Source organism: Rhineura floridana, chromosome 16, assembly GCF_030035675.1.
Source record: "Rhineura floridana isolate rRhiFlo1 chromosome 16, rRhiFlo1.hap2, whole genome shotgun sequence".
Lineage (NCBI taxonomy): Eukaryota > Metazoa > Chordata > Lepidosauria > Squamata > Rhineuridae > Rhineura > Rhineura floridana.
The window spans coordinates 38,791,627-38,811,686 of NC_084495.1; the positions used below are offsets into that span (position 1 = coordinate 38,791,627).

Here is a 20,060-nt window from a genome sequence, read left to right on the forward strand (position 1 = left end):
AGAGGTCATTTTCGATTGTGGCCCCCACCCTCTGGAACTCCCTTCCTTTAGACCTTCGCCATGCCCCCTCCTTGATGGCTTTCCGCTGATCCTTGAAGACCTGGCTGTTCAGGCAGGCCTATGGGGTTTTTGGGGTGGGTTAGTTTTTAGTGCTGCTGATTACATGTAAGAGTGGGTAGCTTAATTATTGAACGTTGTTGTTATGGTTTTATATTGTATTTTACCCTGTTATTGTACGTCGCCTAGAGTGTCCGTTAATTCGGCCAGATAGGCGACTTAAAAATAAAATTTTATTATAATTATTATGCATGGCCTCTTCCGCAGTGATGGCAGGTGGCACACAGAAGTTACAGATGTGGCTGCAAAAAAGGACAAGGGGTGCAGGGAGTGTGTTCTGAACACAAATGCAAACTGTGGTAATGAATACCAATGGACACCCGGTATACAGATGGTGTTAAATCAACATTAAAAAGCACCACCCCTGCAGCCACAACTCTGGCACCGTATGTGGTGTAAACTCTTATAGCTGCAGCTCAGTTGCTACCACCCTTGGCAGTTGATATGATTCTGTTCCTTTGCCCTGGTGGTAATTTGGAGTCTGTAGCAGCAAGTCCCCTTTACTGAGAGCACCCTAGGAATGGTGGAAGAGGCACACGCCAACATTTCCATTGCTAATACAACCCTAGCCCCCCCTTTCCTCTCTGGAGAAGAACCAGAGGATGCCTGTGAACATCTGTAGCAGTTCCACACACACCCTTCCCTGGTAATATTTTTCCTGGCTGTCATGTCTTGGCCCTGCTTACATCTGCCAAGGAACCCAGCCAAATCCTGGCAAGTCCTCTTCCCGTTGCCTGGTTTCCTCTTTTTATCTGTTTGGGAACATGTTTCTCTTCCTGGGGTGCTGTGTTATGTGGCAGTGTCAGGATTCCTCCCCAGTGTGTCAGGTGTGATTGACCCCACTTTGCAAAGGCTCTTCTGCCATTTAGCTCCCAGGATCAGGCTTGGCAGCAACTGCTGCATTTCCTGCCCTGGTTATCCCTGCACAGTGGCAATTTCCTGCTGTTAAGCTGAACTTTCAGTTATATTCTGGCACCTTGTCAGTGTCTGTGCTCACAACAGGGAAATTCCTGAAATTGGTCCACCTAGCCAGGGCCAAGCAAATGGCTGGGATAAACTGATATCTGGGAAATGTGTTCTGCATGGCAGCCTTGAAAATGCACCCCAAACCCTTGTCTGCTTCTATGTGCGGATCTTCTCAAAAGGATATTGATACACATACACGCTACAGGATGGAAAAAATAGGGTTAATTACCCATAAAACAGGCACCAAACTGTCAGAACAAGAGCGGTCAACACTTCCAGGTAGACATCTGACCATCCTGGGCTGGACTTCAGGAGACCCAGCTCTGTTTGACGGTAAAAGCCTCACCTCTTGCGGTAGATGCAAGTACAAAGCTCCACTGGGAACAGCAGCTGAGCTGAAGGAAAGTTCACAAGAGGCTGGAAGGGCTTCCCCAGCAAGATTTTCATCCCAGAATCCAGGGAAGGGGAGCTAGCGTCTAGGGCAGGAGGCACTGCAGCAGCATATTTGGAAGCCATGGGGGGAAAGAGCCCATCCTTCCTGCTCAGTCTGCCAAATGGAGAAGTCTGTTGGCTTTTTTCTGGTCCTTCGCTACATATCCTTTCATGGGACTGTTTCTCTTCCCCTTTAAGCAAAGTTGATGAAATCAAACTCTCGTTTCATCCTCAAGGTGACTTCCAGAGTGCCCTTTTCAGACAGGAAGCAGGCCTTTCCGTTCTTGGTGTCCACAGGGTGAGGCAAGTGCAAGAAGAGCTTCCTGGAAAATGGGAAATCTGAAGCTGGAACCTGAAGCCACCACGCACAGAGAAAGGGGGGCACATTTTGGTGGTCAAGGATAGGAAGGGCTCTGCACCCCCAAAACCCCTCTCTCCTCCTATCCTGGTTGGTTTGTTAATTTTTGTTTTTGTGGGATGATAAAAGTAAAGGTGATAAGGCAATGCACAGCGAGAGGGGTGTTGGGAGCAGACTAAAAGGACTTGGGGGAGTACAAAGAGCCACACTCAAAGTTCAGAAACTCCCCCCCCCCCAACAACAGTTGTGTTTCTGGCTCTTTGGCAACCATGGCTTCCCAGTTTCAAGGCCTTTTCCTGCACATGAGGGCTGGAAATGCAATGGCCAAGAGCAATGACAATGGCCATGCAAATAGCAATGGCCAAGACTCTCAAGAGCATACCAAGATTTAGACAGGAGAATTACCAGAGCCTGAGAGCAGTCAGCCCCCACCAACCCTGAAATGCCATACTAGAGGTCACAGGAAGAGGTAAAGTCTGCATTTCTACCCAGGAATCCGCAGGTTGCCAGACAGGCACACAAGGTTCATTCAAGTCAGCAGGAAACCCATGTGTGCAGGAAGAGTTCCTGCATAAACATGGATCTGCTGAATTGGGGCAAATTATTTGAGGGAGAATGCCATGCCCCTTCCCCCAGCTTACTTCTGGGGGCTCCGGAGATCCAGAACCGTTTCCCGGATATCAAGGGTAATGTCTGAAGCTTTTGTGTCTGGCAGTTTGATTTTAATCTGAAATGAACAACAGAAGAGGGTCACTGGGAAAAGCTGCCAAGATGAGTCTGGTTGCCCCACCATCCAAGAATTCCTGACAGGCACTTTTGATGTTAGGAAATGAGGCAACCTGGGTTGAATAGTCTTGCCAAAGAGTACTGTCATCATTGCATATGATCAAAGATGATCTGTGGGCCACCCTCTGCTGCAGCAACATCCCAAGCGGAGATGTTCACACACAACACAGCCTCTGAGTAAGGCCAGGGGCACCTTTTATGAGAAAAAAAGCCATATGCCTGACTCTCAAGAGTCTGCAGGAAGAGCATTGGCTGCTTTTCATCCTCTCCCTGCACGGGGCCAACAAACATATACAAGGGTGTACAGGAGGGAAGCTCATCTCACACGGAAATCTCAGCCTAGAAGACATACTTGAGAAGGGGACAAGGAGCAGGTGCCCGTGGCAGATTTGTGGAAACCAAAGCCTTATGGGCCAGGTGCAGGGGAGGAGGAGGAGGAGAGCTGGCTCCAAGGCAATGCTGTGATGCTGCGGCTACTGCTGAGGAATGGCCCAAAGAGGTCAAGCCCCTGGAAGCCAGGAGGAGCCCAGTGACGAGAGAGCCTGCTTCTTACCAGCATGTCCTCACAGCAGGCTGAGGAGGGGTCCTTCCTGCTCATCCCCAGGAACATGTCTTCAGCCACCACGTGCTGCTTGAACAAAATTTCGTATCTGCAAAAGACAATGTTTGTCAGCACGTCTGAATGACACTTGGGGGCCCTGCTGCAATTCTGGGGGAGCGTCAAAGGGCACCTCCTTTCCGAAGCTCCCAGCGCTTGTTCTGGAGTTTGGCATCCCCCATGCTCCCAACAGGTGCAGTCCTGCTGAGCCAACGCAGCACCAGAAAGTAACTGGAGGAAGGTGGAGCTGGGGCTGCCCTCCTGCAGGGAAGGCTTCTCACAAGCAGGCTGCCAGGCAATTACGTGGCAAGCCATTCCTAGCTGTGCCCTTCTCTCCCTTACATAATACCTTCTAGGGGCCTGGGCAACACACAGCTTTCCTCACCCGTTTTAATTATTTTCCATTTGGCAACCATTGATTTTTCTCCCTCTCCAAGCCAATTTGTTTAATTCAGTATGCAGCAAACTCAGGAACTGCACGTTCCCTTTGTGCTGATTGTTACAAATGAGAAAACATGACTGAAGATTGAATTTTGAGTGTGTAATGTGCCTAATATAATTGAGCAAAACAAATTGAGTTATTTCCCCAAATCACTGGAAGGGCTGCACAGAAAACAGAACTTTGCCTACAGATTTGGTAGCGCAAGATTGAAACAACATCCTCCCTCTGCCGGATCAGTGACTGTCCCTGTCATTTAGCTGCCCCAAATCTACTTCTCATGCTATCTGCTTTCTGTTGGAGCGATTTCCACGGAGCCTAGTGCTGCAATCCTAACCCCACTTACATGAGAGTAAGCCTCAATGAATTCAATAGGACTTACCTCTGAGCAGACATGGTTAGGATTGCAGTTAGTTTAAGCAACGAGTCTTGGGTGATTTTATGTACTAAGAAGAGTTGCCTTTCCCAGAAAACCTTGACTGGTTGAGGGAGAACAGGTTGATTTTGCATTCTGTGTACACAACATATCAAGAACGGCTTGGGTATCTGACAGGCAATAGCTCAGAAACTTCAAATATGAGATGTTTCTGGGGCACCAGGCAGTGGCAGAACAGGCATGCCTGTGGAAAATCCATTAATAAGAGCTCATGAAGCAGCTCTTGGGGATATTACTTTATCAGCGATGGTTCTTGGCTCAACTCAGGCAGAGTTAAAATAAAAAGTTACTCCTGTGGTGATTGCAGTTATCACTTGACAACCAACACACATAAAGCTGATCACAGGGACCAGTCATCGGAAGGCAAACCAAAGCACAGGTTTGGTGAAGCTGTTTGGAAGAGAGGGACATGCGCTGGGCCAGCCGCACGGGGAGCGCTCCTGGTGGGGCTGTGCGAACCCCAAACTGAGGTGTGTGCGCTGCTGGGTTGCGCTTACTCAGGCTGTTCCCTGGAGTCCCAGGCGTCGTCATACTCGGACCCCTCTGGCACTTCATCCGGGTTCCAGATCTCTTTGCTGTCCCCAGATTTGACTTGTGTGGTGGCTGGAAGGAGGCAGAAGAGAGCATCATCTGGCTTCCCTGTCCTTGTAAGGCACGCACCTGCCTGACCTTTGACTGGCACTGGGCAGCTCACTGCAGGTTCTGGCAGAGCAACTGTCAAAGATCAGCTCACAGCACAGTTGTGGCGTTAGGGAGCGATGTAACAGCAGAGCCCATAAATCAACAAGTAACTTGGTTTTCAAATTGTTAATATTGACTTCCCGGCTGACTTCCCATTAATCACAGACATTTGTAGATCATTAAAAAGTAATGATTTAGTACCCATTATGATGCCATTGAGGAAATTGCTAGTTCTGTTAGAAGGGAAGGGCTTATCTAAGCAAGGTAAGATATGTCAGCAACTGGCTAAATGGAAAAAAATAGGACAATGGGATGAGCTAAAAGTATGATTAATTCCCTTTCTGTATCAGACAATGCACTCTCCAAACAGCGCTCCCTGAAGTTGGAGCCAAGACTGCATCACAGACATGCCATCTAAGAAGCCCATCAGCGAGGCAGGATTTAGACTGGAGTTTCCCCTCAGCTTTCAAGCAGGGTCATTCTCCAGCACTCTTTTTAAACTGCTCCTTGGCGTAACTCCTCCCTCACTTACTCCCCTTTCTGTCACTATCTCCTTTCCCTCGTCCCCAGCAAGCTCCTTGAACAAATGTTCTGGATCTAGTTATCAGGAAGGACAGGGAGGGATGATGAGGGGAAGGCATGCTGGGATGCCTACCTGGCAGGGCAAGCATAGCACAGCCTTCCCCTACCTGGGGCTCTGCTGATGTTTTTGGACAACTCCCATCAGCCCTGGACATGACAGTCATGTGATGCTGGGACTGATGGGATCTGTAGTCCAAAACATTGAGAGGCTGGGAAAGGCTAGCATGGCAGGTGAAGAGTGGGGGACAGGTCACATAGGATATCAGGGAAAGGGGGTGAACACAAGGGGCTAGGTGGCACATGCAGAAGGGAGGTTATCAGTCCACACTGCACTCCTCATGATCAACTCAGCTGAGCTCGAATGCAGGAGCCCTTCCCCAGCTTTTCGTGTTGGGCTGTACCCTGGATTAAATTCTGAATGTAAAATGTGAGCTGTTCCACCCAGCTAGATGGATGCCCACGTGCTCCTGGCATCTGTGACTGGTTCTTGAAGCTGGAGGAAGCTATTAAGCCTCGTGAAGTGTCTGGTTGCTGTCTGCTGTGGCTGAGTCACTAAGGAACTGCTCTGAGGTGTACGCAGCATGGATTCATGTTGATGGAGCAACCTCTCTTTGGCCCCTGACATGACTGTATTTTTAACCAGGCATGCCAAAGGAGAATGGGGCCTTTCCCCTTCCCGATGGTGGGATGAACTCCTACCTGGTCCTTCTCAACCACAGGCCGTATGCCGTGAGGCACCTGCAGGTTTCTTCTGCACCCTTGTTGTATGTCACAACACCTCCTTGTGGTTTCTTGGCAAAAGGGCCTTCCTCTTCTAGGGTGGGTCCTGAACCCTCATCGCAAGGAAAGTTGCACACAGGACCAGAGTAAGGGGTCAACACTGCCAGGCAACTGCTGGCAGCCGATGCTCTCAAGAGGGTCCACTGACAGACCCTGACCTTTCTGGACCTGCCTGGCAGAGTCTGGCTTGTCGTGTTGTCTGAACCTGGGCTTGTGGTCTGTTTCCTCCAAACAAACCACAGGTGGTAAACAGGCTTTCTACTTGGCCTACCACTTGTGGTTTGTTTGGAGGAAACAGACCATAAGTAGATATGGATGTGATAAGCCAGACTCTGGTTTGTTTAATCTGTTGCACAGCAGGAGAAGGTGAGATGCCCCTAGGAACATTTCAGTGCCCTGCACCACCACACTGCTCCGTCATAAAACCATAGTTAGTTTTAAACTCTGTTTTAATGTGACGTGCAAACCAGGCCACAGGCAAAATCCAAGATTTTAAAGTAGCAGTGACTGTGCACCAGGCCATCAAACAAAAAGCTGCAAAAGGGAGGAACTCCTCCTCTTTCTAAGTGTAATGAATTTGTGTTGAACAAGATGGGCATTTGACCTAATCCAGCACTCTTCTTACGTTCTTATGAATCTGTCCCTTTATTTCTGCAGTATAAGTTTACACTTGGGTGTTCTTTTTGTCTCAGCAGCTGCACTAGCAAGCATTCTAGTGCTTTGGTACAAAAGGACCTGCCCAGTACACATATAGCATATCAAGTCAATTCCTATTTTATAAGACTTTAAGTCGGGGAACGCAAAGGGGGCCCCATTGACATTCCGCTGCCCACAGAAACCTGGAGCTGTCCCTGGCTGTGTGTGCTCCCTGCAGGCCTCCGGCTACGGGACCTGTATGGTTGCTGACTTGTGTCTCCTCCTCCTCCTCACTCCCCTTTGTGTGTTGTGCCCCAACACAGTGGCGGTGGTGAGATCGATGCAATTCGAAGGCCTGCCTGAAGGGATGACCTGGGGACTAGCAGGAGCAAGATGCTGCTACTCTACCAGCAGGGCTCATGAAGCAGGGCTACTGTTGTGTCTTTTGTGATCCAGGGAGATGTCTTGTGGCTGTGTCGTCATTTCAGTCATTGATTTCCTTGTGTGGGCAAACGCATGGGCATCATTGCTGACACAGTCACATTGGTGGGGTCTGGTAGTGATTCCATGGATGTGAAGGGTGTGTCGGCTGTTTTCTGTGCTGTTTTGGCACATTTCTACTCTGGAGCAGCTGTAGGGTGTTGTGGCTGTTCGATGGTATACAGTGGCATCTCTACATACTCTTCCCCTGGGTAACTGGAGTACAAGACTGCTCTGTGACTTGGTGAGTCCTGCTCCCCCTTCCTTGTTTCACCTCCTTTTAAAGAGGCCTCTCACGGCTTTGTCCTTCTCCCCCAAATGAAGCATTGTGCTGTACGAGCACCCGGCTTACCTGGAGTTGCCGATGCCTTCGGGGGCCCAATACTCCCTGGGCCTGCGCTGCTCACCTGCAAAAAGATCACACTGACTCAGCCCACAATGGCTTGCCTTGTACGTTATCCTGCCCAAAGGCTATGTGAGGACCACAGCGGGCTTATTCTAGACAGCAAAGCGCAGCGTGAAGAGCTGCCCTCGCTGGGAGACCGGGGAGGCGGCCTTGTGCTCGTTTGCTGCCCAGTTTGCAAGCCTGACCCAGCATGGGAGAAGCAGGCTGTCCCTGAGTTCTGCAAGAGAGGCACCGCCTGCTGCCCGACGAGGGGGAGCCTCCCAGCCACCCAGATATCGCCGGCCCGCTTCCTCCTCACCCCGTCGATGCTCCCGCCGCCGCCTTCTTCGTCCTCGTCGCCCGCCGGCGGGGAGAGCATCTGGGCGAGCGCCAGCAAGGAGGCCGCCGGGCAAGGATCCATCGCGGGCGCAGGGGAAGAGCAGCCTCGGCCCCCGCTCCAGCAAGACTCGCGTCGGCGGTAGAGGTAGCGACCTGCCTTCGTCCGCGTTCCCTGCGTTGCCACAACGACGGCACGAGGACTGAGCACCTTGCCGATTGGCGGAGAGAGACGGCTGCTCCTGATCCTTATGTCGTCATCAGGAGGCGTCGGTGCCTGCCGCAGTTTCTTCGCGGTGTGGACGCAAGCGTGTTTGCATTGTAACTGCGCGCCAGGGGTCGGCAGAGGAGTGGTTGTCGCTGAGGCCATTGCTGCGAAGACCTTTCTCCGTCATATAACCCCCAGAAAGAGAAGGAGAAGAGAAGCCGTTTCTGCGCGGGAAAGGAAGCGCCGCCCGGGAGAGGAGAGCGGGGAGCGGAGGCAGGCAAGGTCAGCCTCTCTCCGTAGGGAGCCCGCTCCTTCTTTCCTGGTCACTCGGGGGCGCCGTGGGCCGGGTGGGCAGGAAGACCTTTCACCCGCCTGCCCGAGCTGTGCGCGCGTACCCGAGAGTGGAGGTGCGGGGGAGCCCCAGAAGAGGCGGGGCCTTTGCCCGCGTGTTTTGCAAGTGCCTGCAGCCACCTGCCTTCTGGGGAGGATCTGACCCACCCGCAGAGCCTCTCCCCGCTTCTTCCTCCTCGGTTTCTGTCCTGTGTCTTCTGTTCTAGGCTGCCAGATGTATTTTGCACCTCTGTTGTTTGCCCTCATCTGACTGATGATGCCACAGCACTGTCAGGCGAGGTCCCAGTATAGAGAGTAGCCATATGCAGAGTCAAGCTTTTGGCAGTGTTGTCAACACCGAGAGGCAGCAGCTCTCCAGGATTTCAGGCTGTGGCGGGGGGGGGGCACACTCTGCTTTCTGGGACCTTCTGTGCACAAAAGGTATGCTCTCCTACAGATCTGTGGCCCTCTGTTCAGGGTGAAGCCCCCCACAGTGTGCACAGTGGCTTACTGCATCATTAGTTGATTTTTTCAGCTGCTACATAGGAGCAAAAGCATTGAAGCCAGTTTCTTTTCTTCTATTGCCTTACAGGACCAGAGATCATCATGAGTCAATTCAGTTTTGGTGCATCCGGACCTGCTGGAACAGGCTTCAGCTTTGGCACTCCAAAAACTGTAGCCAGCACGGCACCTACAGGGTTTTCCTTCTCTTCAACCACTTCAGGGGGAGGCTTCAGTTTTGGGACACCAGGTCAGAACCCTGCAAGCACCCAGCCTACAGGCCTGTTCTCCTTTGCTACCCCAACAACACCAGCACAGACCTCTGGATTCAGCTTTGGCACACCTGCCACATCAGCACCAGCTCCTGCTGGAAATGTGTTCACACTGGGGTAAGAGTGGCAGAATCCCTTTTGGATAGAATACTGAACCGAAAACCTTTTATCTAAATATTACATTCATTTTACTTCAGTTTTGTTTAACCTGAGGTTCTGTGTCAGGGTAGCCAGGGTACTAAAATTGATATTGCACACTTGATATCTCTAGATGGGCAAGCTGGAGTGCAAGATAGTTGCCACTCTCTTTGAGTTCAGCTGGAATGTTACACATCCAAAGCTAAATAAGCAAAAAAGTGGTAACTTCCATTGTGGCTTCCTGGTCTTGGCTCACCTCTTCTCGCGTTGGAATCCTCATGACTATGGAGGGAATTGGATATTACTGTATTCATTCACATCTTGAGCTGAAGGGGGATAGCTTGTAATTGGCTCAGCAATACTACATGTGAAAAAGAAATTGGGATTGTTGTTGATCACAAGCTGAGTATGAGCCAACAGTGTGATGTGGCTGCAAAAAAGGCAAATGCTATTTTAGGCTGCATTAACAGAAGTACTGTTTCCAAATCATGTGAAGTATTGGTTCCCCTCTATTTGGCACTGGTTAGGCCTCATCTTTACTGTATCTAGTTCTGGACACCACACTTTAAGAAGGATGCAGACAAACTGGAACAGGTTCAGAGGAGGGCAGTGAGGATGATCAAGAGACTGGAAACAAATCCCTCTGAGGAGAGACTGAAAGTACTGGGTGTGTTTAGCCTTGAGAAGACTGAGGGGAGATATGATAGCACTCTTCAAGTACTCAAAAAGTGGCCACATAGAGGAGGGTCAGGATCTCTTCTCGATCATTCCAGAGGGCAGGACATGGAATAATTGGCTCAAATGATAGGAAGCCAGATTTTGACTGAAAATGAGGACAAATTTAAGTGGTACAACAGTGGAACCAGTGACTTAAGGAGGTGGTGGGCTCTCTAACACTGGAGGACTTCAAGAGGCAGCTGGACAGCCACCTGTGGAGTATGCTTTGATTTGGATTCCTGCATTGAGCAGGGGGTTGGACTCAATGGCCTTTTAGGCCCCTTCCAACTCTACTATCCTATTATTGTAATGTAGCTTTTGGTGTCATGCAGAGCCAGGGAGTCCATGGCCCTCCAGGTGTTGCTGAACTACATCATCCCTGACCATTGGCTGTGCTAGCCAAGGTTCATAGGAACTGGAGTCCAGCAACATCTGAAGGGAAACAGCTTCCTCTACCGTCAGTATAATTTATACACTGTCATCCCTTTTGGGGTGTCTGTTGAGTCACCAGGTGCCTTGAGAGGAGCTTAAGAATATGAAACCAGCTTCAGGAGAGAGAGAGAGAGAGAGAGAAGGTGAGTGTAAGATAAGCGAGAGCTGCTGCCTTGGACTCCTTTGGGAGGAAGGGCAGGATATAAATTGAGTTATGGTAGTTATTACTTCTCTCTTCTCTGAGACAGGTTTTGCACTCACCTTGCACAGCTTTTGTCAGCAGGTCAAAGCCACAGCTCATTGTTTAGAGGGGTGAGGTGATATCTTTAGCTGGTTCCACCTCCCTCCGCTGTATTGTACTGATTTTTTGCTGCTTAATTATTCTAGAAGCCATTACAGCATGTAAGTGGTGTATCAATCAATCAAAACTAATAATGCGACATTTGCTGCGGCTTTAGAGACTATGCTTTCATATTTTTATTTGTTTGTAACTTACCCTGGGACCTTGGAATGAAGGGTGGTCAACAAGGAGCAAAATAAATAGAACGGTGCAGAAGAGGCAGCAGAAATGGCACCAGAGAACTTGGGATGCTTTGAATCTCTGCTGAGAGGAGAAAAATCCACTCTGAACCCTCTTGCTCTTTTTCTTGTTTGTTTAGGGGAAATGCCCCCAAGCTGAACTTGAGTAGCACCAGCACAACGCAAGCGCCTGGCATTACTGCGAGCCTTGGACTTGGCAGTGGACTGGGCAGCTCGGTACCAAGCAGCATGCCAGTCAGCCAGGCTGTGGCTCCTTCAGGCTTTGTGTTTGGCTCCACTGCTGCCTCCCAGCCTGCCACAACTGGAGGTTTCAGTTTTGGAAGTGTGGGGACAACGCAGGCGGGAGCTCCTAACTTCAGCCTTGGCTCAGTGGGGAACACAACACAGCCAGCAGCGTCCACGACGGGGTTGACGTTTGGTGTCCCTCCAGCCACAGCCAACACCGCTACAACGACAGCAGCCACATCGCAGCCAGCAACAGCTTTTGGGCTTGGAATGCAGTCCACAGGTGGGAAGCCGCTCCTTGCGCGAAAGCACTTGTGGCAGGGTGTACAAGGGCAATGCCGGGTCAGGATTTCTTGGTAGACAAATTGCTTTGTGAGCCTTGCGGGGAGAGAAGCCCCAAGTGCTGTAATAGTTGTTTCATGCAGGAATCTCGGAAGGTGCCTTAAACATTGGTTATACCTTTGGCCCATCTAGCTCAGTAGTGTCTACGCCGACTGGCAGTGGCTGCCCAGGGCTTCAGGCAGGGGTCTCTCAGCCCTACCACTGCCACTGAATGACAGCCCTTCCCTTAGGGGAAGCCCATCGCAGGTGGATGCAGTGGGACTGGGCAGTCTCTGAAGTGTCTGGAATCAGACGCGCATGTGTAGGGGAAAGGCTGAGCCATGCAGAGTCCCTTTGCCCCAGCGTGGAGCAACGGCCTCTTGTTGCACGGAGGACGTGATCCTAATCACAAGGAGTAGAACATGCTGGACCAGCGGCAGGTGAGGGGTCGTTTATCTTACCTGTCCTTTGCTCCACTTCCAGGTCCAGGCTTTGGGCTATTGCCTTCAGCAGCCACCACCTCTGCCTCCGCAGGAACACTGAGCCAGGCACAAGCCTTGTCCTTTGGCGCTAAACCTGGAGGTGGGTTAGGGTGCCTGGTGAGCCCTGGGCTCCTGCTGGGAGGAAGGGCGGCATATAAATCAAATAATTAATGAACAAATAAATAAAAACTGGGTTTCTCTCTAAGCAGTGAGAGGGCAGGTCCCTTGTGCTGGGGTCACTTCCTGTCTCACTGGCCTTCCCCCACCGGCAGCCGCCCCCTAAAGAAGCTTCCAGATGCCTTGCACCGTTGACCATTTTCCCACTCGCTCCGTGTTTCAGGCTCCTGATCCTCATGCTTGAGGCTGTTTGGCCCCTTTCAGGCTCATTCCCCCCCCCCCAGCTTGCCTGCAGTGGCCTCTTTTTGCGTCCTCCCCCTCCGCCCTGTTCTGCTTCCACTCCTTGTCTCCCTACGCCTTCTGAGTGCTGCTCTCATCTCTCCTCCTCCTCCGCAAACCCCTGAATAATCATGGCCTGTTTCTTCCCTCCCCCCCCCGCTGCCATTTAGCTTTTCCTTCTCCTTTGCCTTGTGTATCTTAGAATGGATACTTCTCCCCTTCGCGCAGAAGGTAGCTCATGGGAATTGGCATAGCTGCTGCTTCCCTGGCTCTACCAGAAGAGGGGATGCGGTGGGCACTTCTAGCTGCCTCTGGCTTTTTGGCAGAACTGCTCTGTCAGATTTCAATAAACTGAGGCTTTGGTACGTGCCCGAATGGGAGCCTGAAGGGCTGGAGGTGCCAACAGACTTGTCTGAGAGGAAGTGCATGTGGACTGTGTGTGGGCCCAGAAGGGGGTTCAGCTCATTCTCCTGGGAGCAATCTGAACCCCATACTGCATCTCCTCTCTGAAATAGGCACCTCTGCAGCCCCTGCCACCACGACTGTGACTTCCCTCCTGGGCCTGTCTGCACCGGCGCTGTTTCCTTCCATAGGGAGCTCTTCTGTGCCAGCTTCCTCTTCAGCGACCACCCTTTTGCGTATGTTGGGACTGGGGGGGGGGCTTGCTCTCGGGTATTTGGATGGGCAGAGCAGGAATGTGGGACGAGGGGCTTGGGCAGGCCTGACTCCTCAAACAGCCAGCTGACTTCTCTGCCTGCTAGTGCTGAAGGCGCTCCTTTGGCCACTGCCCTCCCCTCAGTCCAGGGTCTTGTGTACGTCACCTGGTCTTGTCTCAATGCTTACTGGACCAAACCACTTAACTGCTGAGGCTGCTTTTTAAAGGTCTCTACTGAGCAGGAAGCAGCCATGCCAAGCCACACTCAGGCGGTCTTTTTCCTTCCTTTCTTCTGCAGTTGGTGCCACTTCAACAGGGACAGCCCCGGCTGGGACTTTGGGGTTTGGCCCAAAAGCACCTGGAATGGTGGCGGCAGCGGTGGCGGCAGGAGCCCCCGCCACAACCAGTAAGGCTTAGCAGACAAATGGGAGGGAGGGAGGCAGTGCACACAACTGCCAGCGACTCTTTTGCTCCTCAGCCCCTCGGGCAGAATGTTCTGAGTGGGGTGGACGTCCCACTTGCCCTCATTACTTTATTTCAAAAGCTTTCCTTCCTAAAAGAATAAAGCAGCTCACAGAAATCATACAATGCATAAAATGGTCCAAGTTACTAAGATCAGTTAGGTACAATAAAACAACTTTGGACTGAAACAAAAAGCCCACACCAAAAACTCAGTGCAAAAGAAAGGCCTGAGCAGCTTGCCTGAAGCGTCAAAGAGGGAGCCACTGAAGGTGTCTCGGCAGGGAGTGCCGCAGTAGGCAGGGCCTGGCTTCAAATCTCGGTCTGTTGTGCTTCTGAAAGTGGTGGGATGCATAACAAGCTGAAAGCGGTGGGAGGGAGGGAGGGATCAGAGAGGAGGAGTCAGTCTTTTAGATATCCTGCTTCCAAATGATTTAGGACATTGCAGGTCAAAACCAACACTTTGAGAATTGCTCCTGGAAACAAAGAGTCTGCAAATGAAACAGAACTGGTGTGTGTGTGATAGAATCTGCTAAGAGTCAGTCTGGCTGCTATGTTTTGCACTAGGTTATGCTACTTGGGGATGAGCAGTGTGGCTGGCAGGGGAACTTCCTGCCCAGGCCACTGATGATTGTGGGGTGCTTGCAGTGTTTAGGTGGCACAGCCCATGCCACACGTGAGCAGGGGGGGGTCACATTGCTCTTCCTCTTGCTCCAAAGCATGGAGGCTTCTTCCCTTTGGGGGATAGTAATGCCTGGCAGCACAGGTGGGTGCTGTTGATGTTTGGCTGTAGGGGAGATGAAGCTTCTGTGCTGGGCAGCCTGTAGAGCCATCTTTTCCTGCCCCTCGCTCTTCAGTCACAGCGGAGGCTGAATTTGGGAGTCTCCCATCCTAGGACCAGCCCCCAAGGGCTTCCAGTTCATTTTCTGCCATGGGTTGATAGACATACATTTTCTTTCCAGGTATCACTTCTGCCCCCAGTACAGGATTCATGTTAAACCTGAAACCACTGGCCACGACTGGTACTGTGGCTTCCACGTCAACTGTGACCACCACAGCAGTCACGTAAGTCTTTGTGTGCTTGCTTGCCAGATGGCAGATAAGGCATAGATTTTAGGATGCAGCGCAGGGAATCCCAGCTGGAGGCGCTGAGCAATAGCACCCTAGATACGTGTGTGTGTGTGTCTATCCGCTCTTTCCCTTCCTCCGTCTTCTCTGCAGGGCCCCCCCAGTGATGACCTATACCCAGCTGGAGAGCCTGATTAATAAGTGGAGCCTGGAGCTGGAGGACCAAGAGAAGCACTTCCTTCAGCAGGCCACCCAAGTCAACGCCTGGGACAGGACGCTGATTGAGAATGGGGAGAAGGTACGAGGGCATTCTCCACAGGGCCTGTGGCTGCCTAAGCCAGGAAGGGCCAAGGGATGGCCTCTGGTGGGAGTGAGGGTGGCCATTCCCTGTTGGGAAAGAAGTTAGTTCCCCAGTTATCACACAGAACTTTGTGTAGTAATTGTGCAAGTTGTCCGTCAGGACAGTAAAGCAAACACAAGTGGACACTGCCGGAGGTTTCTCTGCAGCGTCAGCATCAACCCCCTTTTGCTCATTCTCCCCTTCTGCCAGTTCTACCTCAGTGTCGTTGCTGCTGCTGCTGGAAATCACTACCTGAGCAACCCTCCCCCTTTCCCACTTTGTGCTGTGAAAAGATGGTCCGAATTTTGAGCCGCCTTTTAAGCCTGCCTCTGTCTTACAGATCACGTCTCTGCACAGGGAAGTGGAGAAAGTGAAGCTGGATCAGAAGAGGTAGGTAGGGGGCTGGATGCCTGTCGGTGGGATGGGGGGTGGTCTGGGTACTGCAAGTAAGGCTTGAGATGCTTGTGATGGGCAGGCAATCTTGTCGGCAGCCTCCGCCGACTCAGACCTCTCAGTTTCTCTAAAGCCCCCTTCATAAACTGGGTGGCCTCCAGGCGCCCTGGACAAATAACTCCACTGCCATCTCTGACCATTGGCCTTGCTGAGCGCTGGGGATGGTGGGAATGGCGGAAGGCTGCTCTGGAAGACGGCACTCAGACCAGGACAAAGTTGCTGTCCGAGGTGTAGACGCAGTTGGGTTTCTCTCCTATTGATGCCTTCAGCATGCACAGATCCCCACTGGCTTGGCGGGAGGGCTGGGCCAGCGTGGCCTTCCTGTGGAGCTGGCTGGATTCAGAAGGCCCCTCCACTGGGGTGCTAAACTGTGATAAGACACTGCAACTGGAGTCGGGCAGTCTCTTGCTGCTCTATCAAAGCTGGCTGCTTGGGGTGAAATCTGATGCGAGGGGCCCTCGGTGTACTGTTTCCCTGTGACCTTTTGGGCACCATTCAGAAATGCTGCCTTTGATCTTTAGAGTACTTGGCAGCATGTGTGTGATGTGCTTCCAGTATGGGGAGAGAGTTGGCTGCAGGTTCTGCAGTCAACCAAGCATCCTGTTTGATCTTGGAATCAAAAGGAACAGCAGGGGGCATAAAGAGTGGCATCTTCTCCCCCCCCCCGGCTCTGGAGTGCCTTTCAGGTGTATCAAGAATCCGAGCTGGTGTTTGTTCCAGATCTGATCCAAGGCTGCCTTGCTGGGGAGTGAGGTGTGTGCTGACACACACATCAATTATTTTTTAAATTGGGAATTGTGCCTTCCTTGAAGTGGTTACCCAGCCGCCATTCGTCTCTCAGTCCTGTGGGATGAGCTAGGGTACTAAATACTTGTCTGGTGCAGACTGTGAAGGTCTCCTGGGGAGCCCTTTCCCTCCCCTTCTTTCAGCTCCATCTAGCAGAGAGAGATGTTGGTATGTTGGTGTCTTCTCAGCTCTCTGTAGGGGGGGCACGCGGAGTAGATCCCGACCTCCCCCATGGGCCATTTTGATACCTGGGTGGGGTTACTCACCTGTCAATCACCTGATATAATTCTGTCATGTGACCCAAAGTTAAAATTTTCCTTTGAGTGTGGCTTGAGCCATGCCTGCAGAGGAAGATCCTTGGCATCCCCAGGTTGAATTGAAGCTGATGCTCAGGTATATTTGCACTGACAGCGAGCTCTGCTTTGGGGTTGTAAGTGCTGATCAGCTGCTCACTGCTTAACAGCAAGCCATGCCTTGGGCAGGGATCAACTGTGCTACAAGTTCCCAATCAGGAGCCGTGCTGTGTAGGTGATTCTGCTGGGCCTTGCTGTCACCACTGATCACGTATAATGACAGGTGGGTGGGGTTTGGAGGAAACGGCCTCATGGGCCAAATTGGAACTTGTGCCATGCCTAATTTGGTATGTGGGCCGGAGGTTTGCTCCTCTTGCTGTTGCATGTTGCCTGCTTCCTTCCTCTGCAGGTTGGACCAAGAACTGGATTTTATTTTGTCCCAGCAAAAGGAGCTGGAAGACTTGCTGATTCCCCTGGAAGAATCTGTGAAGGAGCAGAGTGGGACCATCTACTTGCAGCATGCAGATGAGGAGCGGGAGAAGACGTAAGCTGATGCTGGGCTTGAATGGGCCAAGAGTAGCACTGATGGAGCCCTCATTGTTTGGGCTGGTTGTGGCCCCCCAAAAGACAAGGAGGTTTTTTAAAAAAAGTTTTGCAACCGAATATTGAGACCTAGAAACATGCTTCAGCCTCTGAAGGGAAAGCTTTGCTTGCTAGAACCCTGGATAATTCAGGATATGTCCGTCACAGATGGGAGTACAGTTTGGAATGTGGGGGGTGGAAACTGCCCCCATACTTCTGCAGGCTTTGTGGGCCCTCCTGTCTTAGGAGTTGCCTTGGCATTCCAAGTTAAGTCAGGGCATTTGGGCTTAATTTCTCATGTTGGAGATAACAGTCCCATACCTGTAATGTAAAGTAGTACCTGTGTGGACTAGATTAAGGTCCACTTGGAAATCCAGTGAGTCCCTTCCCGGAATGATCACCACTTCAACAGGGCCTGTAGGGTTCCCCCCCGCTTTCTTTTTGGACCTTGGAGTGGGTGGGGGGAGAGAGAGAGATTAACACTTGTGGCCCCATGTCTCCTGTGCTGTAGGTACAAGCTGGCTGAGAACATTGATGCTCAGCTGAAGCGCATGGCACAAGATCTGAAGGATATCATTGAGCACCTGAACACCTCTGGAGGCCCTGCTGATACAAGTGACCCTGTGAGTGCAAGCTGTGTTGGATGTGCTGTGTGGGGGACACTGGGGGCCTCTTCCAGGTGCTCCATCTTTGTTTCTGGAGACTCCTATCTCCTCCAGCTGCCTCCTTTGAAGCATCCCAATCCCTTCTCCTGCCACATCCTTGTTCAACAATTTTCATTGCAACAGGCAGGCTTAGAACTGGGATGTCTGTCTGGCTCTCACTTGAACGGAGGCAGGTGTGGAAAGAGTGAGCAGTATCGGGGGGGATGAGGGGGCAAACATGAGCAAGTAGTGCCACTCTGCAAAAAACGGGGGGGGGGAGGGTGTCTCTCAATTCCCCAGCATGCTGTTCTCTCTGCCGCCTGGTTCCTTGTGTGAGGTGGGAGTCTTCCTCCCTCACTGCAGCTTCTGCATGTCTCTTCTGGCAAAGGAACAAGAGCTCCACTCAGTCTTCTGACTAAAGCCAGGCACACCTGCAGCTGCATAGCACTTCAGTTATCTCAGGTCTTACAAAGCTGCCATTTTTTGTTTGGATGTCATGGTTTTGAGGAAGGAGGCCTGTCTGCACTTGGCTGATCATGCAGTGATGTCCTAATGTGCCTCGAAGAGGTGGCGGTGATTACAGTACTTCTATCAGTTGCCAAGACATCTTCCGTCTGAAGTCACTGACTACCCAGTTTTGTGCCTCACGGGGCTTCTGTTGCTTTCTCATCAGCCCAGGCAGGATGCAGTGGTCTCCGTCAGGTGCCTGGCCCCTATGAGGGAGGCAAGGAGCTGCTGCCAGCCAGCCAAGCTAGCTCTGCACTTGGGCATCTCAGGGGCAGAGTTCGTGGCTTCCTGCCTGCGTTGGGCAAAGGCTTCATTCCTAGAACCTGGTAGCTCTGTGTGGCTTCCGTGTAGCGTAATACTTTGTATAGCTCAGCTCTTTCTGCAGAAGATCAGCATCCCAGTCTTGGAGCAGGACTGCTAAGAGGTTGGCTGTTGTTCTGGTCGTTGCAGGAAGTTGGAAGTGCCTGGCCAGGTGTGAAAGTTAGTCACTAAAATTTCTGATCTCTTCTAGCTTCAGCAGATCTGCAAAATTCTGAATGCGCACATGGACTCTCTCCAGTGGATTGATCAGAACTCAGGTATTCAGCACTTTTTTGTTTTCATTCCTAGTTCCTTCATTTTGAAGCTGAACAGCATTGAGGCAGGTTGGCTAGAGAGAGAGTGCGCCTCTGAAGGCTTCTGTCCAGGTGTGGGAGGTAGGCAGGGAAGAAGGATCAGCACAAGTGGCGGCATCCTAGACTTTATAGGAAGCCCTACAGGCCATCTAGCTCAATATTGTCTACACTGACGGGCAACGGCTCTCCAGGGCTTTGGGTGAGGCCTCCTCTCCCAGCCCCATCTGGGGATTGACTCTGGACCCTTCTGCAGATGCTCTGCTGCTGGGCTATGGCCCAACAAGGGAATTCAGTGCAGCCCCTTCCAGCCAGTTCAGTCCTAGAACTGAAGGTCACTGGCCACTTGGCTACTACAGGGGGCACGTGTGCGGCTTGTGCTTTCTAGCCCAGCCTGCACCTGGTGGTGGTGGAACTCCAGGGAGCAGTTTTTGCTGTGCTGTTTCACCATCTTCAGAGAGCAAGAGAGCGCTGTACATTGCTGCTGGGGGCGGGGGGAGCATGCACTTGTGGTGCTGCAGTACACGACGTCTCCTCCACAAGGCCTTCCCCCCCCGCATTGTTTAGCCTTGTATCTTTGACCCGCTCCTTGTGTGGATGTGTGTTTTGCCTTCAGCACTGCTGCAGAGGAAAGTGGAGGAAGTGACAAAGGTTTGTGAAAGCCGTCGCAAAGAACAAGAGCGCAGCTTCCGCATTACATTTGACTGAAGCAGACTCCGTCTCTGGAAAAAATGCACTGAAAGGTGCAGGTGTTTGCTAGCAGATGAATTGTGATGCTTCCTTTCGTGTGGTATAATAAAGGTCTTTTCTAGCCAGAGCTGTGTTCGCAGAGGGCATGCGCCTCTTTTTGTCACGTGTATTGGGCAGTGGAACGGAGCATGGATTTGTCTCTACAGTATTAAGGGTTAGGGCTGCTGCTTCTGGGGTGGTGGCGGCTAACCTGCTGCCCTTCAGCTGTTGCCCTATATAACTCCCAGAAGCCTTGGAACCTAACAAGCCAGGGGGCAGGGAAGAGGAGTCCAGTAACCTCTGGAGGCCCCAGCTTAACTGCCCCCGTCCTAGACTGCATTTGCTGCACCTCAGGAGGC

The 20,060-nt window shown here is 51.7% G+C and overlaps 2 protein-coding genes across 5 annotated transcripts; one reads left to right on the forward strand and one right to left on the reverse strand.

Annotated features, from left to right (window-relative positions):
* Positions 1-276: 276 nt before the first annotated feature.
* Positions 277-8,583, reverse strand: DNAAF6 (dynein axonemal assembly factor 6). 4 transcript variants are annotated; one of them, XM_061598767.1, is made up of 6 exons: positions 7,996-8,582; positions 7,644-7,698; positions 4,630-4,735; positions 3,213-3,309; positions 2,515-2,600; positions 277-1,867 (listed from the first exon to the last, which is right to left on the reverse strand). In XM_061598767.1, exons 1-6 carry the CDS (start codon positions 8,380-8,382, stop codon positions 1,747-1,749), a joined length of 852 nt encoding a protein of 283 aa, XP_061454751.1. In that variant the 5' UTR covers positions 8,383-8,582; the 3' UTR covers positions 277-1,746. The 4 variants fall into 4 exon arrangements, with proteins under 4 accessions (XP_061454751.1, XP_061454753.1, XP_061454750.1 ...); XM_061598769.1 differs by having other exon boundaries at positions 277-1,838; positions 8,173-8,578; XM_061598766.1 differs by having other exon boundaries at positions 277-1,838; positions 7,996-8,572.
* On the forward strand, positions 8,266-19,815 carry NUP62CL (nucleoporin 62 C-terminal like). The gene is made up of 13 exons (XM_061598764.1): positions 8,266-8,502; positions 9,143-9,440; positions 11,270-11,658; positions 12,180-12,278; positions 13,090-13,212; positions 13,528-13,635; positions 14,651-14,753; positions 14,910-15,054; positions 15,437-15,486; positions 17,038-17,172; positions 17,722-17,833; positions 18,873-18,939; positions 19,589-19,815. The coding sequence occupies exons 2-13, from the start codon at positions 9,157-9,159 to the stop codon at positions 19,678-19,680; spliced, it is 1,707 nt and encodes a 568-aa protein (XP_061454748.1). The 5' UTR covers positions 8,266-8,502; positions 9,143-9,156; the 3' UTR covers positions 19,681-19,815.
* Positions 19,816-20,060: the final 245 nt, after the last annotated feature.